The following is a 14587-nucleotide window of genomic DNA, read 5'->3' as shown; positions in this document are numbered from 1 at the left end:
CGCCCTGCAGGCCCCTCCCAGGCTGGCCGGGCCCCAGGAAGAGCAAGGCAGGACGCCCCAGACTGGGCGGCCGCGGTCGGGCCTCGCCCCAGACGCTGCGCTCCGGGCCAGGCGTCCACGGGGCGCCCCGGCGGACTCAGCTCCGTACTGCCCCCGGGGCTACGTCCCCGGAGACTCGGAGGGCGAGGGTGAGTAGGGCTGCGGGAGCCTGCGAGTGCATACGTGTGTGCGTGCATGTGCATACCTGGTACGTGCGTGGAGTTAGGTAGGAGTGAGCTCCAAGGAGCTGAGTGTATGTGCAAAGTTGCATGTGTGTGAAGGGCAGTCCCGTGTGGGAGGTGGGTCGTGCATGTGTGCCCGTGTGTGTGTGTGTGACAGAGACAGTGCATGTGAAATTTAGTGAAGGCTGTGTGTTTATGTCAGGGTATCTTGGAGGAAAATGGGAAGGCAGATGCAATGATACTTGGGGATCTATAGGGTCATGACGTTTTTGGCGAGCTGTGGGGTGCGTGGGTGGGTGATGAATTGTGGGAGTATAAGAGTTGCAAATGTGTGTTTCCATGTGCTTGGCAGTGAGGGGTGCTGCTGGGGGCCTTGGTGTGAAGGGGTGGGGACTAAGGAAAGTTTGGGTACTTATTGCTCTTTGAGGGATGAGTGTGATCTGGAGCAGTGGGTAATGGACAGGGCAGGTGTTTGGGGCCTGGCTCAGAGTAATTTGGTGATCACATCAGCCCCTTTGCTTTAAGGGCTGGGGAAATGTGTGGGTGGAGACTGAGGGGGCTGGGCTTGCCCCTTGCTTGGGGAAGCAGTGGGCAGGGTTCTTGTTTCAGGTGGAGGGAGCTGCTAACTTACCAGTCACCTGTCACCCAGGCTCCGTGCTCACTCCTGCTTGGGTGGCTTCTGTTGGCGCTCCTGCAAGAACATGGTGCAGAAGTACCAGTCTCCTGTCCGCATCTACAAGTACCCATTTGAGCTGGTCATGGCGGTGAGTGACCCCTGATTCTGTGTGACTTTCCCTCATTTGTAATGAGGGTGGGACACCAGGGGATGATGAAGAGTCAGAAGCGATGGGTCCTTGCTGCAGCTCTGCTGTGCTCTGGCTGTGTCCTGTTGCAAAATTACTGAATTTCTCTGAGCCTTGGTTTCTTCATTTGTGAAATGGGGGATGATTATGTGCACTTCACACGGTTGTCATGAGGAATAAAGATTTTGTATATATAGGTTATAAATATATATATTATAATATATATTATAACGTAGGGGGATTGGAGGGTGGGGGGGCAGGTTACTACACAGAGCTTGGTCCATACCAAATAGACAATAATTGGCAGCTTAATAGAAATACTTGTCCTCCATCTAAGCCTCTAGCAGCTCACATATTCTAAGACCCTAGGACTCGTTCATTCATTCATTTAAAATAAGAAAGACACCGTCCCCACTTTCTGGGACAATCCAGAACCCTGTGGTTCTCTACCATGAAACTGAGACAAATACCTGTAAAATGGAAAACTAATACTCTTTCATTATTGCATGAGTTTAATAAGTGTAAATTTAATTTAGCATATTTAGGATTCTCAAAAATATTTGCAATTATTGCACTTTAAAACATGCCGGCTAAAGTAGCACTTAATTCTGTATTAATAAGACTAGTATCTTCCTTTCCCACTCCCCCTTCTTGCGTTCCCTCTCTCACTGGCTGTCTCTCTCTCTCTAATAAATAAATAAAATCTTTAAAAAAAAAAAAGACTAGTAAAGTATTCACATTGATTTTACCGGAGTATGTTAAGCATATTTTGTAAGCTTCCTGTTTCATAAATGAAGGCAGGACTCCCTTTACTCCCCTAGCTGTTAACAATCCCTAGGTATGGATGCATAGAGGCTTATGGGTACATTAGGAAACAAAGGTTTTCAGATACTTATTATATGTATCTCCATTAATTTATTTGTATTTCTCAAAGGGACAGCCTTGCCCATGTTTCCTTATCTTCCATACAATCCTTGTTGGTGAAAGGGCCCCAAACCTCTGCAACTTACTGACAAGGTCATTTGCCGACTGTTTACAAAACATTATTGTCCCCAAAATAGCTGCATAACTCAACATAACTTGCATGCTGTGTGGGCACAAAAGGGTTTTTCTGCACTTAATGTCCGTCTTTGTTTCTCAGCTGAACACTTGCCCTTAGTCTGGGTCAGATGCCAGGGAAGTTTCAGATGGATTCAGCTATTCTCAGTGCATCTGAGTGACCAGCTGAGCTGGCCTTTGGTTTTTCTGTTTAACAAAACTGACTTGAGAATTGAAGCATTCCTTGCTGCAGAAGTCCACCAGCCACAAACACAAAAATGACTAAAACTGGGCTCAAGGAATTGGTTATAAAATAGCACTGAGCCAACCTTTCTAGACTGAGCTTAAAAAATTACCAAAAAAAGTTTTTTTTTCCTCTTTCATTTCAAAAATGTAACTAATCCAGTGAAGGGGTGTCTCTCTCCTTGGGCCAAATCCCCTGATGTGAATTCTGTTTCTGAAGGGTGGGATCCCAAGGACGTTTGCTTTCTTCTTTCTTGATTGTATTCTGTATTATTTGGTTCAAAACAGTGAGCTTGTATTATCTCGGTAAAATGAAGACAATGGAGGTAGCTGTGTATCCAAGGTTGGGGAGGTCTTTGGTCCCTTTGTATGTGGGGTCGCAGAAGGTGGTGGTGGGGTCTTCGCGCATAGAACACAAAGACCATGTCTTGGACTTCAGACGGTGGTCCCTTGAGCACCGAAGTCACCACAAGACGGTGGTCCTCTGACCACTCTCTGGTCAGCCTACAGCCTGTTGTGAATGGATTCCGGGTTATCTGGGCTCTCCTCCCAGGCGGATGGTGGTGAAGAGCCAGATCCTTCAGCTGGGTCCCTGTTCCAGTTTCTCAGCTGTAAGATGGAGGATAATTAAGCCTCCTGCTCCTCTGAGAGTAGAAGTGAGGATTAAATGAAGGGACAAGGCCTAGTGCATTGTTCATGCTGGTGAAATATTGTTTAGGTTTATTGTTATTATTTATTGTTCTAACAGCTTTACTGAGCTATAACTTACACACCCAATTAAAAGGTACAAGTCAGGGGTTTTTAGTATTCATAGAGTTGTATAGTCATCACCACCGTCAGTTTTAGAACATTTTCATCGCCCCAAAAAGAAACCCTGTGCCCATTTGCTGTCCTCTCCAATCCCTACACCCTCAGCGCCTGACAACCACTAGTCTACTTTCTGTCTCTGTGCACTTGCCTGTTTTGGACGTTTCATGTAAGTGGAATCATAGAACATGTGGCCCTTGGTGATGGGCTTCTCTCACTCAGCATCATGTTTTCAAGGTTCATCCAAGGTTCCTTTTAATGGCTGAGTCATATTCCGTTGCCTGGATAGACCACATTTGTTTTCCACTCATCAGTGGATGGATGCTTTCCAATGTTGGGCTATTACGAATAACGCTGCTATGATCACTGCGGCCCAAGTTTTTGTGTGGACATACTCTTTCCGAAGAAATCCCTGCCATGAATGGTAGTGATCGTTTGTGGGTTTAGGCATATACTATTTTAAATGTTATTTAATAAACGTGTTCACAGTGCTTATGAGGTCCCAGGCACTGTTCTGGGCCCCTTCAAATATTAAGTCATGTACTTCTCCTAAGCACCCCAAGAGATAGGTTCTGTGGGTAGCACCATTCTACTAGAGGAGGAAACTGAGGCATGGGAAGGATGAATGGATTGCCCGAGGCCACAAAGCAAACATGAGGCAGGTGGGGACTTAACTGCAGGCAGTTCAGCTCCAGAATTTACATTCCCAATCAGGAACTCTGTCATTTCTTAGAGCTGAGGATCTCAACTCCTTAGGGTGATATCTGGGCCCAGTGAGTGGTCTGGCTGGGATTGTTACCACCAGGACTGTGTCCTGAATGCCTGCACTCCATCAGGACCCCACAGAGGGGAGCACAGGCAGAACCCACAGACCCTGGCCTCCTGGGGGTGGGGGCAGCCGATGATGATGGAGCTCGGCAGCAGTTACCCACCAAACTCTGTGTGCCCAGCCCTTGAGGCCCGCTCAGAGGCAGGAACTTTCATGACAGCCTTGGCTGTAGTGGGAAGAAAAACTAAGGTTTACAGAGGGTACGGAGACTATCGCATAGGCAGTATATTCATTGGCTAGGGTTATGTAACAAAGGACCATGACTGGGTGGCTTAGAATGACAGAAATCTAGAGGCCAGCCATTGGAGATCAAGGTGTCAGCAGGACTGGGCTTCCTCTGAAGTGCTTTGGAAGGATCTGTTCCAGGATTCTCTCCTGGCTTCTGGTAGTTCTTGGCCTGTGGTGGCCTAACTCCTAACTTCACACGGCATATTTCCTGTGTGTGTGTGCCTCTGGGCACACAAATTTCCTTTTTCATAAGGAAGGACATCAGTCATATCGGATTTATAAGTACACTCTAGTGACCTCATTTTAGCTTGATTACCTCTGTAAAGACCCTCTTTCTCAATAAGTTCACATCCTGAGGTGCCTGGGGCTAGGACTCCAACATACCTTTTCTGGGGGGACATAATTCAGCCCATTAGGCTCAGTAAATGGCATCATCAGTAAATGACAGAGATTTGAATTTAGGGAAATCTGACCCGATAGCCTGTGCTCAGAGCCAGACTTTCCAGATGCTGGCGCCGATGTTCCGTAAACACCTGTGCACCAGCGGCCACAGCAGCTTCAGGAATGATCTGGCTGCCTCTTGTCCAGGCACTGCCCCGGGATCCCAGTGGGGCTCCCAAGCCCCGTGACTTCAGCTTGTCTCAGATTCTGCAAATCCAAAGAAGGAAGATGGCTGGGAGTAGAATTTCCTTAGCAGTAGGCTTTTCACACAGAGGAAGGGTTACGGAGGTGAGAGCTGTCGTCAGCAATTAAGTGTTAAAATATTTAAAGACCTGGCCTTTTGTATTGGTAAACAGTTGTAATTTAGCAAATGGGTTATTAATAAGGAGCAGCATCTAGAGGTAAATCCTTGCAGGTCAGGCCAGAGCGGTTACAGTTGGACCCGTTGTTATGGACATAGTTTTAACAAAGCAGCAGGGGCCTTATTTAAATGAGTTTAAATTAGTTCCCTGGAGCCCATCATCTGATCCTGTTGCTAACAGATTAAGGGAAGCGACATTTTCCATCCTGGATTGCTTACAGGGACCTGACGCGTTCTGGATTTGGGCTGGGAGAACACAGGCGATCCACTGCCCAGCAAAGTGATCTTAGGATTTCAGAAGCAAATTTTAGGTCCTCATTCATTCCTTTATGCAAATATTATTTCACACACATGTTCGTGTATGCAACCTACAGATATTTATTAAGTTTCACTGTGTGCTAAGCAGCATGCTAGGTGTAGGGGCTACAACATAGTGGATTCCTAGCCCTTTTTGAAATGCATCATGATTCCGTTCGTTTGTTTCCTTGCTTGTTTATATATGGGCCTTTCTCATTAAAGTAAGCTTCAGAAAGGTGGCGACTATGTCTATCTTGTTCTGGTTCTCCTGACACCATCCCTTCCTGCCCACACAGGGCTTGCAGTGTGTGTGTGTGTGTGTGTGTGTGTGTGTGTGTGTTTGACAGAGAAAGAGAGAGACAGGAACCAGGCAAATGCCATGTAGAATGATTCCTAATAGGGAATGCACAGGGTGCTGTAGGAACATGGGGAAGGGCCCATTGATCACCAGCCAAAGGTCTTTTAGGTCATTCAGGCTGAGCCTTGCCAAGGGCAGATGCGCCCACTGTCTGCAGAGAAGGAGGAGACCTTTCTGAAGAAATAAATGTGGCTCATTTGGGCTCCAGTGTGAATTAGAAAGTGATTGGCAGGCTCAATTTGTCTGTTCAAGGACCTTGGGAGCTTTGGAAGGCTTTAAGCATGAGTGACATGATCAGATTTAGGCTTTAAGTGGATTGGAGGGGGTTTTCCATCCCAGAAGCCAGGAGAACGTGGGGAAGCAGAGGTGACAGAGGCTGGGCACATTCCTGAGACACTTGAAAAATCTCAAATAGTGTTACCCTCCCATCAAGATCCTGACATACTGCTAAATGTCAAGATGCTCTGGGCTTGGCCTCTCTGTCTCCCAGCCCCTCCCTGAACTATCAAGGGCACCAGCTGATCCTGGAAGTTTGTGGGCACAGAGTGTGTTCAGAGGAGGAGAGTTTCCTCCAGCCTGCTCCCCATGCGTGGGTGAGGATCCAGGTTTGTGTGCAGTTGCTGGGCGGGGCGGCCAGGCTGCGTGTTCCACCCCGCAGTGCCGGAGAGGCCAGGCGTTCTGATGGGGTGACCTCACCAGGCAGAGACACAGTCCTGGCCTGGGCAGAGGGACATCCAAATCCGATTCTTGCAAAGAAGGGATAGAATAGGAACGAATACTACCTAGGCTCCACTAATGGCGCCCCATGCTACAGCCTCAGGACCGGGAAACTGAAAAGCAGGCAGAAGTATTCTCTGGCACCTTGTTTGGGGCTGATTGATCGGCCAAGAGGGGCGGCTGCACGCCTCTCATGACCACAGATGGGAACTACTCAGGCATTTATTCACCTGTGCCGTAGGCACCTGCAAGGACTCAGCTCTGGGGAGGTGGAGCATAAATGGCAATACAGGGGCACAGGTTACCCGCTGGGCCTGCCACCGCGGACTGGCAGGTGCAGACGGAGCCCACTCATGGGGGATGGGGGTTCTGTGCTGCTCCACCTGCTCTTCCAGGCAGATCTATGTCAACGGTTCCAACTTCCTGCTTTCTTTCCCCAACACCTGCTCCTCCCTCCCTTCCTCCCCCCCTCCCTCCCTTCCTCCCTCTCTCCCTTTTTCCTTCCTTCCTTCCTTCCTTCCTTCCTTCCTTCCTTCCTTCCTTCCTTCCTCCCTCCCTCCCTCCCTCCCTCCCTCCCTTCCTTCCTTCCTTCCTTCCTCCCTCCCTCCCTCCCTCCCTCCCTCCCTTCAGCAAATATTGGCCAGGTGTCTAGAGCACCAGGTGTTGTACAAGGGCACTGGGGAATCCAGTGGCGAAGAAAACAGACATAGAGCCAGAGGTGCTGACTAGAAACAAACACACAGATACAACATTCTACTCCAAATCACAGTCGATGCTCCCAGCAGGGCTGTTAACCACACAGGAGATGGCTTACTCTTTTTTTCCAAAAACAACCAAATGTGATAAAATATACATAATGCAAAATTTCCCATCGTGACCATTTTTAGGTGTATGGTTCAGTTGAGCATTAAGCACATTCATCGTGTTGTGCAGCCCTCACCACCATCCATCCCCAGAACTCTTTCGTCTTCCCACACTGACACTGTGCCCCCATTAAACACCAACTCCCCGTCCCTCCTGCCCCTCCCAGCCCCTGGCATCCACCCTTCTAGTCTCTGCCAGCGAGTCTGACTATTCCAGGGACCTCATACAAGCGGAGCCTGGCAGTACGTGTCCTTTTGAGTCTGGTGCTTTCACTGAGCGCGATGTTTTTGAGGTTTGTCCGTCCTGTAGCAGGTGTTTGGGCTGCCTTCCTTTTTATGGCTGAATCATATTCCACCGTATGGACAGGCCACATTTCGTTTATGCATGCCTCCGTCCAAGGACACTTGGGATGTTTCTACAGTTTGGCCACTGTGAATGAATCTGTACAAATATCTGTTCAAGTCCCTGTTGGTTTCCTCTTGTCCATTTAAAAATGTCTACGATGTCATGTCTGGCCCTGTGCTTAGTGCCTTAAATGTATTACCTACCTTTAATCTTTACTGTAGTCCTTACGAAGTAGGTATCACCATCATTCTATCTTTCTCTCTCTTTTTCTTTTTTTTTTTTGAGGGGACTGAGTCTCAGAGAGGTTAAGTCAAGGTCACCCAGCCGGCAAGTGGCAGAGGCAGCATCTAAACCTCATGCTTTGCTTCTGCCTGGCCACCCACACCTGAGCCTTGTCCCCTCACTGCGTCCAGGTGCCCTGGCTGCAGGGTCCTTCTGCCCCTTCGTCTCCATCTTTTGTGTCTGCGAGCCGGCTTTGACCTAGAATAGCAGCAGGTTGTCCAGCTACGGGACCCTGCAGCACACCCGTTTTTATAGATTGTATACAGCAGCCAAAAGGCTCCAGTGGTGTGTTGCCCTGGTTCTACCACAACCGCTACCCTTCATCAGCTGGGGTGACACTGCTGCCATCAGATGTTTGATGTGTCATCCCCCAAGCTCTAGCTAAGCAACTTGGCCAAAACTGGGGGGTAGAATATGATTCAACCATGAAAAGGAATGGAGCACTGACACCTGCCACAATGTGGATGAGCCTTGAAAACACGATGCTCAGTGAGAGAGGCCAGACGCAAAAGGCCACATACTGTATTGTTCCACTCCTATGGAATGTGCAGAAAAAGCAAATCTGCAGAGATGGAAGGTGAATTAGTGGTTGCCTAGGGCCGGGGTGGGGTACTAAGGGGTTGACTATAATGGGTAGGGAATTTTTTTGGGGGGTGATGACATGTTCTGGAATTAGATGGTGGTGATGGACGCACAACTTTGTGAATGTGCTAAAACCCACTGAATCGAACACTTTAAAAGTGTGCATATTAGGGGCACCTGGGTGGCTCAATCGGTTAAGTGTCTGCCTTCTGCTCGGGTCATGAGCTCAGGGTCCTGGGATCGACTCTTACATTGGGCTCCCTGCTTAACAAGGAAGGCTGCTTCTCCCTCTGCCACTCCCCCTGCTTGTGCTCTCTCTCTCTCAAGTAAATAAGCAAAATCTTAAAAAAAAAAAAAAAGGGGGGGTGCATTTTATGGTATGAGAATTCTATCTCAATTTAAAAAAAAAAGTTGGGGGAGCTGAGAGAATCGATACTCATCTGTCCTGGGGTCTCCCAAGCTTGCAGGGGGCAGGTGCGGGTCATCCAGGAAGGCTCCTGAGGAGCGTGACAGGAGGCATGTGCCTTGTGGGAGGTCACACGGTGCTCAGTGTCCTGAATCCCGCCTGCAGCATGGAAAGGGAAGGCAAAGTACTGGGCCAGTTTGGATCTTCTTTCCACACTCTTGGTGGAAGGTTTGGGGTAAGCGGCTTCCAGCTTTTTTTGAATTTGCATGAGGAAGAGCAGGAAGGATGGAGGGGTTGGGGGAGGAGGCAGCAGCTGTCAAGTGATTAGCAGAAATAGCTTTTCTGTACTTTATAGAATCTCACTCTTTTTTAAAATTTAAATTTATTTAACAAATGCTTATGTAGAACGAACGCTGTGCCAGGCACTGTTCTCAGCGCTTTACAAAAACGGACTCCTTTATTCCCCCTCCACACATCCCACAACTCAGCAAGGTAGCTACTTTTCTCATTCTCCCTTTAACAAATGAGTACATTAAGGAACTGAGAGTTCGATAACTCGTTCAAGGCCACACATTTGCTAAGAAGCAGAGCAGAGATTTAGACCCAAGCCCCAGAGTCCGTGCCCTTAATGAGTATGGAATGCTGTCATTCACTCACTCATCATGTAAATGCCTACTGAGTGTTGACTGTGTCCTTTTGACAAGCCCCAGGGATTTGGTGGGAGGGGGAAAAACTCACTGCCAGGGGCCGATGACTTCTTGTCAGCAGTTGTGATGCACTTGTGATGCACAAATGAAGGAAACGGAAACGGGAAACGGGTACAACCAGGTGCTCGTTGGGAATGAATTACTCTGCTTTACAGATGAGCCTAAAGGGAGAGAGCGGGACATGCCCATGCTCAAGGTTACCCAGCTGGAGGTAGGCAGGTCTGGCTAGGAGTCCAGCTGCCCATCTCCGCATGCTAAGTGTGTCACTGTGGATTTTTACAGGATGGAGGCCCAAGGGAGGCAGTCAGCGGAAGTTTCCACTGGTCTCTGCCTACCCCAGCTGTGGCCCTGCATGGGCGGGTTCTGGGCCTTGGACCAGCTTCCTTTCTGAGTGAGGAGGCTTGGGTGTCCCTCTCTAGCCACCTGGCAGAAAGGCTGTAACTGAATCCTTCTGCTACCTTGTGTTCTTGGGGGGGAGGCAGGCAAACCATGTGCTTGTTCAGCACAGAGCTGTTCAGGCCTGATTTGTGGGGACAGGAGCTCATCGGGAGTTTGCTGTAGACTGTTTGGTCCTATAAGACCCTGTGATGTGCCAAAGGCAAAGATGCCCCTGACTCACAGGTTTTAGGCCAGCAGGACTCAGCATTTCCAGATTATTGACACTTGTGATGTAGCCAAGTTCCCTGAGGAGCAGGACAGGGTGGTTCAGGGCTGGGGTCTAGGTCAGATGGGCCTGCACTCCAGCCCCAGCACTTACTGACTGTGTGATGCCTTCCCAAGCCTCAACTTGCCTATCTGTAAAATGGGGAAGTACTAGTTTCCATCTTGGGGCACTGTACAAAGAAATGATGTGGTTAATGCCCCATAAATATCGGTCTGGGCCTCACAACCCCAGGGACTCTCCAGCAGGAGATACAACACCAGGATGGGCTCTTTATTTAGGGGCCCCTGGCTTCCAGATGGGACCTGAGCTCTGACCGCTCCCTGCCCTAATGCCTGGCATAGCTCTGTCGTTGCTACTTGAGGAAGGTAGCACTTTCCCTTTCAGGGTCAGGGAAAACTATGCCAAAGCAGCCTCTGCTGCTGACCAGCTCTCCGCCCTCCACCGTTATCTGGCGGCTCCAGATGGAGCTCTTCTAACTAGAGGTTTGTTAAAACAGGAAGTCAGCCTGGTAAAGCTCAGTTGAACGCTCTGGCTCCCCAGCCTGTCATTCCCCTCCCGGGACACATTTTTTGGGGGCTTTTTGGATCATCGACAAGTTGAAATTATTTTTTTCTTTGCTTGTGGGCATTTATTAGTCCTACTGTGTGCCAAGAACCGAGACAGACACGTATGGGGTTAGTGCTACGGAAAAGCATGCAGCCCACGCCTTCGGCACGCCACATGCAAGCTAGGATATGGCTAAAGGATGTGATAAATGGTATCAAGGAAATGAATAGGCTTAAAGGACAGAATAGGGAAGGAGGCAGCCTTACAAGGGTGAAGGTGGGGGAAGATGTCCAAGGAAGAGGGACCAGCACGGATGAGTCCCTCAAGCCAGAGCATCTCCTCAACCCCCTATCCAGGTCTCTTAACCCTCTGGAAGCCCCAGTTACTCAGGCCTCCCTCCTCCTTTACTGTCAGGTAAACTGCTTAGTGGTCCAAGGAGAGGGGACACCTCATACAAAGGCCCTGTGGTGGGAACAGATGGTAGGTGCATTAGTGTCCTGGGGCTGACATTAGAAAGACCGCAAACTGGGTGGCTTAAACAGCAGAAACTTTTTACCTCACAGTCTGAAGGCTAGAAGGCTGAAATCAAGGTGTTGGCGGGATTGGTTCCTTCTGAGGGCTTGAGGGAGAGTCTGTTCCGTGCCTTTCAACTAGTTTCTGGCGTTGCTGGTAATCTTTGGCATTCCTTGGCTTGTAGAGGAATCACCCAGACCTGTGCCTTTATCTTCACATGGTGTTTTCCCTGTATGAGTGTCTGTGATCAAATTTCCCCTTTTTGTAAGGACATCAGCCATATTGGATTAGAGGTCTCCGCCCCCCTCCAGTATGACCTCATCTTAACGAATGACATTTACAAGGACCTATTTCCAGATAAGGTCACATGCACAGATACTAGGTAAGACACATGAATTTTGTTGGTGGTGGAGGGAGAGGGGTTGGTGCATAACTGAACCCATAAGAATGTGTTCCCAAAACAACAAGGCTGGTGTGGCTGGAGCAGAGTGAAGGTGTCTGGTGGGAAAGACTGCTTGGGGCCTGGTGGGCCACAGTATGGAGTGTGGGACATGTTCCAGGCATCCAGGCCTGTTCTGAGTATGTCATTTCATCTGGGAAGCAGGAGAGACTGTAGAATAGTTAGAGGGAGTGCAGAAATTCAGGGGAGGTGTGGCCACAGGAGAGTAGGAGTTGAAGTACTAAGGGTACAGAAGGGGGAAATACTGACCACTCGGCCCTGGGGACAATGCCTGGCTGTTGCCCAGGTGCCTAGAAGAACAGGCTGACTAATGAGCAAAGCCTTCCTGAGGGAATGGGGACTGGACCACGCTGAGATTTAAATTCAGGTTTACCAGTTTTCCCTGTGTGACCTTGGGTAAGTTACTTAGCCTCTCTGTGTTCCAGTTCTTTCATTTGTCAAATGGGAATCCACCCCATTTTACAGATGAGCAAACAGAGGCTCAGAAGGCCACTCAGTGAGAAAGTAGCAGAGACATGAACTGAGCCTGTCCGATTCTGGAACATGCACCCTACATTTGGTGACAAGGGAGTACTCAGATATCGCTGGTAGGGAGCTGTCTGCCATTCTTGCAAACCTGTGTTCTGCTGTTGTTTGAGTCTCGTTGCCTAGAGAATGAAAATTCTGGTTGCTTTAAATAAGCCGGGCTCTGCATAGGTAGCCAAGCTGGTTTCATACTCTGGGAGGCAAACTTGGTAGATACCCATTTTCCAGGTGGTGAAAGAGGCTTAGAGGAGGAAAGGACTTGCCTGTGTTGGGAGGAGGTGGAGCTGGGCCTCCCACCCCCGCAGCTGGCCACCGCCACAGGATCTGCCCACTTTGCTACACAGCTCCCTCCTCAGGGGGCAGATGCTTGCTGGGGGTGCACTCTCCGCTAGGGAACAAGGGCTCCTTATTCCAACCCTGCTGTGTCTGCTGTGTCTGTACAAGGCAACCAGGCTCTCCATATGGCAGGAAGACACACTGGGCTGGCCTTGTGGGGCCTGGGGTGACACCAAGGGCACCGGGCACCGTTCCCATTTCTCCCCCCCACCCTTCTGAGCTGAGCTGGGAGGAGCCCTGAGCGATGGGGGAGGAGGTGCTGTCCTCAGATGCCGGCACTATTTTTAGAGCTGCTTTGATCCCTATTGCCTGGCACGTGGGCTGTGACAGGCGCTTGGAGCAGACCCCACTTGGATACAGTCAGCCATGGATGCGGGCTTACCCCACAGTGGCTTTGCCCTATTACTTTTACTTCTGGAACTCGGCACAGACTCCTGTCCTCCAGTCTGGATGCTTTTTATTTCTTTTACTTTTCTAACTGCCAGAGCTATGTTGAGCACACATTGCCGAGTGGACATCCTTGGCTTGTTCCTGCTCTCGGAGGGAAAGTATTCCATCTTTCAGCATTGAGTATGATATTGACTGTGATTTATCAGACTGAGGAAGTTCCCTTCTATTGTTCATTTGTTCAGTGTTTTTGTCATGAAGAGGTGTTGGATTATGTCAAGTGTTTTTTTTCTGAAAGATGCCTTCTTTTAAAATGCCCCAGGCAGGCCCACTCTTCCTTCTGAGGATGAAATCTCAAATGCAGAGCCAATGAGTGACTTGTCAAATCATTGCTCATGCACTCGTGTGTCACGACTCTGAAACAGGTGTTAAAATGATGTCTTGTTGGTAAAACAGCAGTGGTCACTGCTCTTATTTTAGGCCAGGAATACACGTTTCTGCTCTTGTAAGTGAGACAACAGCCCAGCAGCAGGAGGGAGGAGGGTTGAACTTCAGGCTCCAGTAGCAGTGGACCCCTCTAGGGCCACCAGCCCCCTTGGCACTCATTCCTGCTCTGCCCCCCAGGCCTACGAGAAGCGCTTCCCCACCTGCCCACAGATCCCTGTCTTCCTGGGCAGCGAGGTCCTGCGTGAGTCCCGCAGCCCCGACGGGGCCGTGCACGTGGTGGAGCGAAGCTGCAGGCTGCGGGTCGAGGCCCCACGGCTGCTGCGGAAGGTGGGCAGGGAGGAGTGTCCCAGGGGCTGGGGGTGGGGAAGGCCCGCGGAGGAGGGGACTGGGAGGAGTGGTGGGAGGCCTGGGGACCTGGGGGCAGGTTCAGGTGGTGGACGGAGTGTGTGTGAGTGTAGGTGCCCGGATGGCACTGGGGTTGGGGGCGGCGGGGTCTGGGTCAAGGGCTGGAATGGGAAGGACCAAGGCCTACAGGCTGACTGATGGGCTGGGGACTAGGGCCAGGGCTAGTGGGCAGGTGCCGGGGGTCTCAGGGTCTGGGGGTGGAGAAGGGATCTGGGCCAGCTGGTGAGCAGGCCCGGGGTCTCGGTGAATCCCCATGTCCTGAAGCCCCCCCCCCCCACACACACACTGTTCTTCCCTTGCAGATTGCGGGCGTTGAGCATGTAGTCTTCATGCAGAGAAACGTGTTGAACTGGAGGGAGAGGACCCTCCTCATCGAAGCCCACAACGAGACCTTCGCCAGCCGCGTAGTGGTCAATGAGAACTGCAGCTACACTGTGAGCCTGCGCCCCCCACCCCCACCCCATGCATCAGCCTAGCATCCCCCTCGTCTGGCCCCAGGGCCTTGTCTGATAAGATGCAGGACACTGGCTCACGTCTCCAATCAGATACACAGCTGATACTTTTTTGTTTAAGTGTTCTCAAATACTGCTTGGGACATACTTCACAAAATATTAGTCATTGTTTATCTGAAATTCAAATGTGGCATCCTGTGTTTTGTTGGTGAAACCTGGCAACCTGCCTCCCCCTTTCTCTTCTCTCTCTCCTTTCCTTCCTCCATGAAACGCACCCTCATTTAGTTTCTTCAGCTGTTTTAAAATGAGATTAATGATCGCAC

The 14587-nt window shown here is 50.0% G+C and overlaps 1 protein-coding gene across 3 annotated transcripts in view; it reads left to right on the top strand.

Moving 5' to 3' along the window:
* Positions 1-14587, top strand: part of SEC14L5 (SEC14 like lipid binding 5) — a 44312-nt gene continuing 29725 nt past the window's right edge. Inside the window, exons 1-4 of one of the 3 annotated variants that reach the window (XM_087870696.1) lie at positions 1-188; positions 871-985; positions 13585-13734; positions 14115-14246. In XM_087870696.1, the coding sequence (XP_087726822.1) occupies positions 923-985; positions 13585-13734; positions 14115-14246 (345 nt within the window). In that variant the 5' untranslated portion in view covers positions 1-188; positions 871-922. The remainder of the gene's footprint in view (positions 189-870; positions 986-13584; positions 13735-14114; positions 14247-14587) is intronic. The other 2 variants (XM_045783890.2, XM_045783889.2) reach the window with 2 other exon arrangements.

This window comes from Ursus americanus, chromosome 2 (genome assembly GCF_024610735.1).
Source record: "Ursus americanus isolate L20-20 chromosome 2, mUrsAme1.1.p, whole genome shotgun sequence".
NCBI classification, from domain to species: domain Eukaryota; kingdom Metazoa; phylum Chordata; class Mammalia; order Carnivora; family Ursidae; genus Ursus; species Ursus americanus.
The sequence above is the reverse complement of the archived record's forward strand: the minus strand, read 5'-3'. Positions and strand labels throughout refer to the sequence as shown.